General features: G+C 36.4%; 1 protein-coding gene across 1 annotated transcript; it reads left to right on the plus strand.

The window, feature by feature from the left end:
- The first annotated feature begins 990 nt into the window (after positions 1-990).
- LOC120772052 lies at positions 991-2,261 on the plus strand. Its single transcript, XM_040100428.1, has 3 exons — positions 991-1,044; positions 1,112-1,578; positions 1,630-2,261. The coding sequence occupies exons 2-3, from the start codon at positions 1,121-1,123 to the stop codon at positions 1,730-1,732; spliced, it is 561 nt and encodes a 186-aa protein (XP_039956362.1). The 5' UTR covers positions 991-1,044; positions 1,112-1,120; the 3' UTR covers positions 1,733-2,261.
- Positions 2,262-2,765: the final 504 nt, after the last annotated feature.

The following is a 2,765-nucleotide window of genomic DNA, read 5'->3' on the forward strand; positions in this document are numbered from 1 at the left end:
TGACCAGCCGGAATTGAAAAATTTTCATTTTCACTACTGAAACTTGATACTTCCACTAAGAACCAATTTGCAAAAATATTTTCCAAATCGATTTGAGGAATTGAGGGGATAATTTTGAAGTTTTCAAAACCCTCTTTGGCATTTATATTCTCTACAGAAATACTTGTTCAAATCCACGTGCCTTTCTATCTGTTCGTTCGCGAAAGCGATAACATTAGTAAAAATTAAGATATCCCAATAAAACTTCGTACACGTTAAAAAAGTGGTCGTGGCCCACCCTATATACCCGCTAAATGTACAAATCTTTCAAATCACTCAATCTAAATAAACCAAACTTGCTGAGAGGAGGTATTTTTATAATAACTACGCCCACTCTAAATATAACAGTTATGTTGAAAATTACTAAAAGTGCGATTACTTACTGAAGAAATGAGCCACAAGCATTAGATTTCGTAACTAGAGTTACAATGAAGCGAGCTGATATAAAAATTGGACAATGGGTGGGGCATACATCACTTTTAGTTGAAAGCCTATATTGCTCACCCAACTTCAGCCAAACATTACTATCAAACACTGCGAAAATAGGCGAAATCGGACTGCAACCACACCTATGTACTTCCGATATAACAATCTTTTGAATTTCATCTGATTATTCTACATTATATAAATCAATAAAGTTATTTGAACGAAACTTTACATAAATAATGTTCTCATGGTGTTTAACCCTTCTGTTACCTTAAGGTCATATCATGACCTTTTCATGTTATTTTTTATTATATTTCATAAAAGACACTAAATTTTGGGATTTCCTTTTACGAATTCCTGCATTGAGAGAAATTACTTCGAAAAAGTGCAAAATATTTTTATAGTTTTATAAAAAAGGTGGCATTATCAAAACTAACGTGTAGGTAACATAAGGTCATTCCGTGACCATCAGCTGTTTAAAGCGTCAAGTGGAAGTTTCGCGCCATTTCGGCAATTAATTTTTGTGTAAAACGACAGACATAGTAAATATTTTGTAAAATGCAACGAAACTGAGCATCGGTGAGTAATTTGTATGTGTGCTTGTTTGTTTTTATTTGATTTCAATGACTATCATCTGATTCAGCAGACTTGTCGTATGGCAGAAAGCCAAATACAGGAAGACGTGGACATTGATGAGTATAGTGACGTTGAGGACGATGAGAATGTATTAGAAGAATTCTCAGATGGCGAATCTTCTGAAGAGTACATTGCTAGTGAGGACAAAAAAAGCATTGCTGAGGGTAATATAAGTAACATTCCAGTGAACTTTTCAAAAGACAAGGTCATTGAGTGGTCAACAGAACCAACTGCAACCAATAACATTAGAACCAGACGGAAAATATGTATAATTCGACGACAACCCGGGGTTACAGTATATGCAGTTCATCGAATATCTAATATAAAAGAATCATTTGACCTGTGCTTTCCACAGCAAATAAAAAAAATTATTATAGAGTTCACCAACATCGAGGGCGCTAAAAAAATTGCAGAGAAATATAAACCAATTGATGAAATGGAATTAGATGGATTTTTTGGGCATTCTGATCGTATGAGGTACTTAAAATGGTACACTTATATGTACTTGTTAAAATACATATAATTTAGAAACTACATAGACGTACAACTACAGGCGTATATCGGTCGCATGGAGAAAGTCTCCGCAGTCTTTGGGATGAAGTTCATGGTCGGTCAATATTTCGCGCTGTAATGTCACTTACAAGATTTTTGGAAATAAGTCGTATGTTGAGGATCGATAACAAAGATAATCGCAGAGCATTGCTCCGATTCGAGATTTGTACGAGAAATTGGTAGCTAACTTAACGCTACTGTTTGTTCCATATGAAAACGTAACATTCGATGAGCGTTTAATTCCTTTCAGAGGCAAGTAAATACGGTATAAAGTCATGGGTAGCTGCGGATATGCGTACAAAATTTTGTCTTCAGTTTCAAATATATTTGGGAAAAGATTCAGCAGCTACACAACCGGAGCGAAACCAAGGCCAACGAGTAGTCTTGGATCTACTATGTGGGTATGAAGGACGAAATATAACGACAGATAACTTTTTTACAACTCGAGATTTGGTATTACTTTTACTAAAAAAAACAATATGATATTGGTGGGCACTGTGAGAAGTAATAAGCGCTTTCTGCCGGTTTGTGGAACTAACCAGGAGTTAAGACGACTAGCAGTACTAAGCAGTCGTTTCTTCTTTGATGGACAAGTCACCATTGTACAATACATTCCTAAAAAGTATAAAATGTTTACTGTATTGAGCACTTTGCATCATAACAAAAATATTATTGAAAACCATCCCAAGAAGTTGCCGGAAATAATCGATTTTTACAATGCTGCAAAGTCTGGAGTAGACACAATTGACCAATTAGTAGAAACGTATACGTGCAAGAGACAAACTAATCGTTGGCCCGTAGCTGTTTTCTCGAATATTGTGGATGTCTCGGCGCAAAATGCCTACGTTTTATGGACAGAAATCCACCCTAATGGGAACGCGTCAGAAACATATAAGCGCAGGCTTTTTCTCGAAAATCTTGGTTTAGACCTTGTTGAGGGTAAAATAATTCGTAAAAAACACTTACCAAAAGATCAGTTGTCAGCTGACATTCTTCGAAATGTCCGGGCAGAAGCAGAACAACTAAGCACTTCGGCAGATGTTGCTCCAAAAAAGAGGATGGCAAGTCAGCGAGCCACCTGCGCGGTTTGCCCGAGCTCAATTTGCCGTAAA

The sequence above is a fragment of the Bactrocera tryoni genome, chromosome 3, assembly GCF_016617805.1.
Source record: "Bactrocera tryoni isolate S06 chromosome 3, CSIRO_BtryS06_freeze2, whole genome shotgun sequence".
NCBI lineage: Eukaryota > Metazoa > Arthropoda > Insecta > Diptera > Tephritidae > Bactrocera > Bactrocera tryoni.

Excerpts from the sequence above, each read along its gene's own strand:
- LOC120772052 (XM_040100428.1), top strand. The coding sequence starts at position 1,121 with ATGGCAGAAAGCCAAATACAGGAAGACGTGGACATTGATGAGTATAGT. Across the intron at positions 1,579-1,629 it reads GGGCATTCTGATCGTATGAG|AAACTACATAGACGTACAAC; the intron begins GTACTTAAAATG and ends CATATAATTTAG.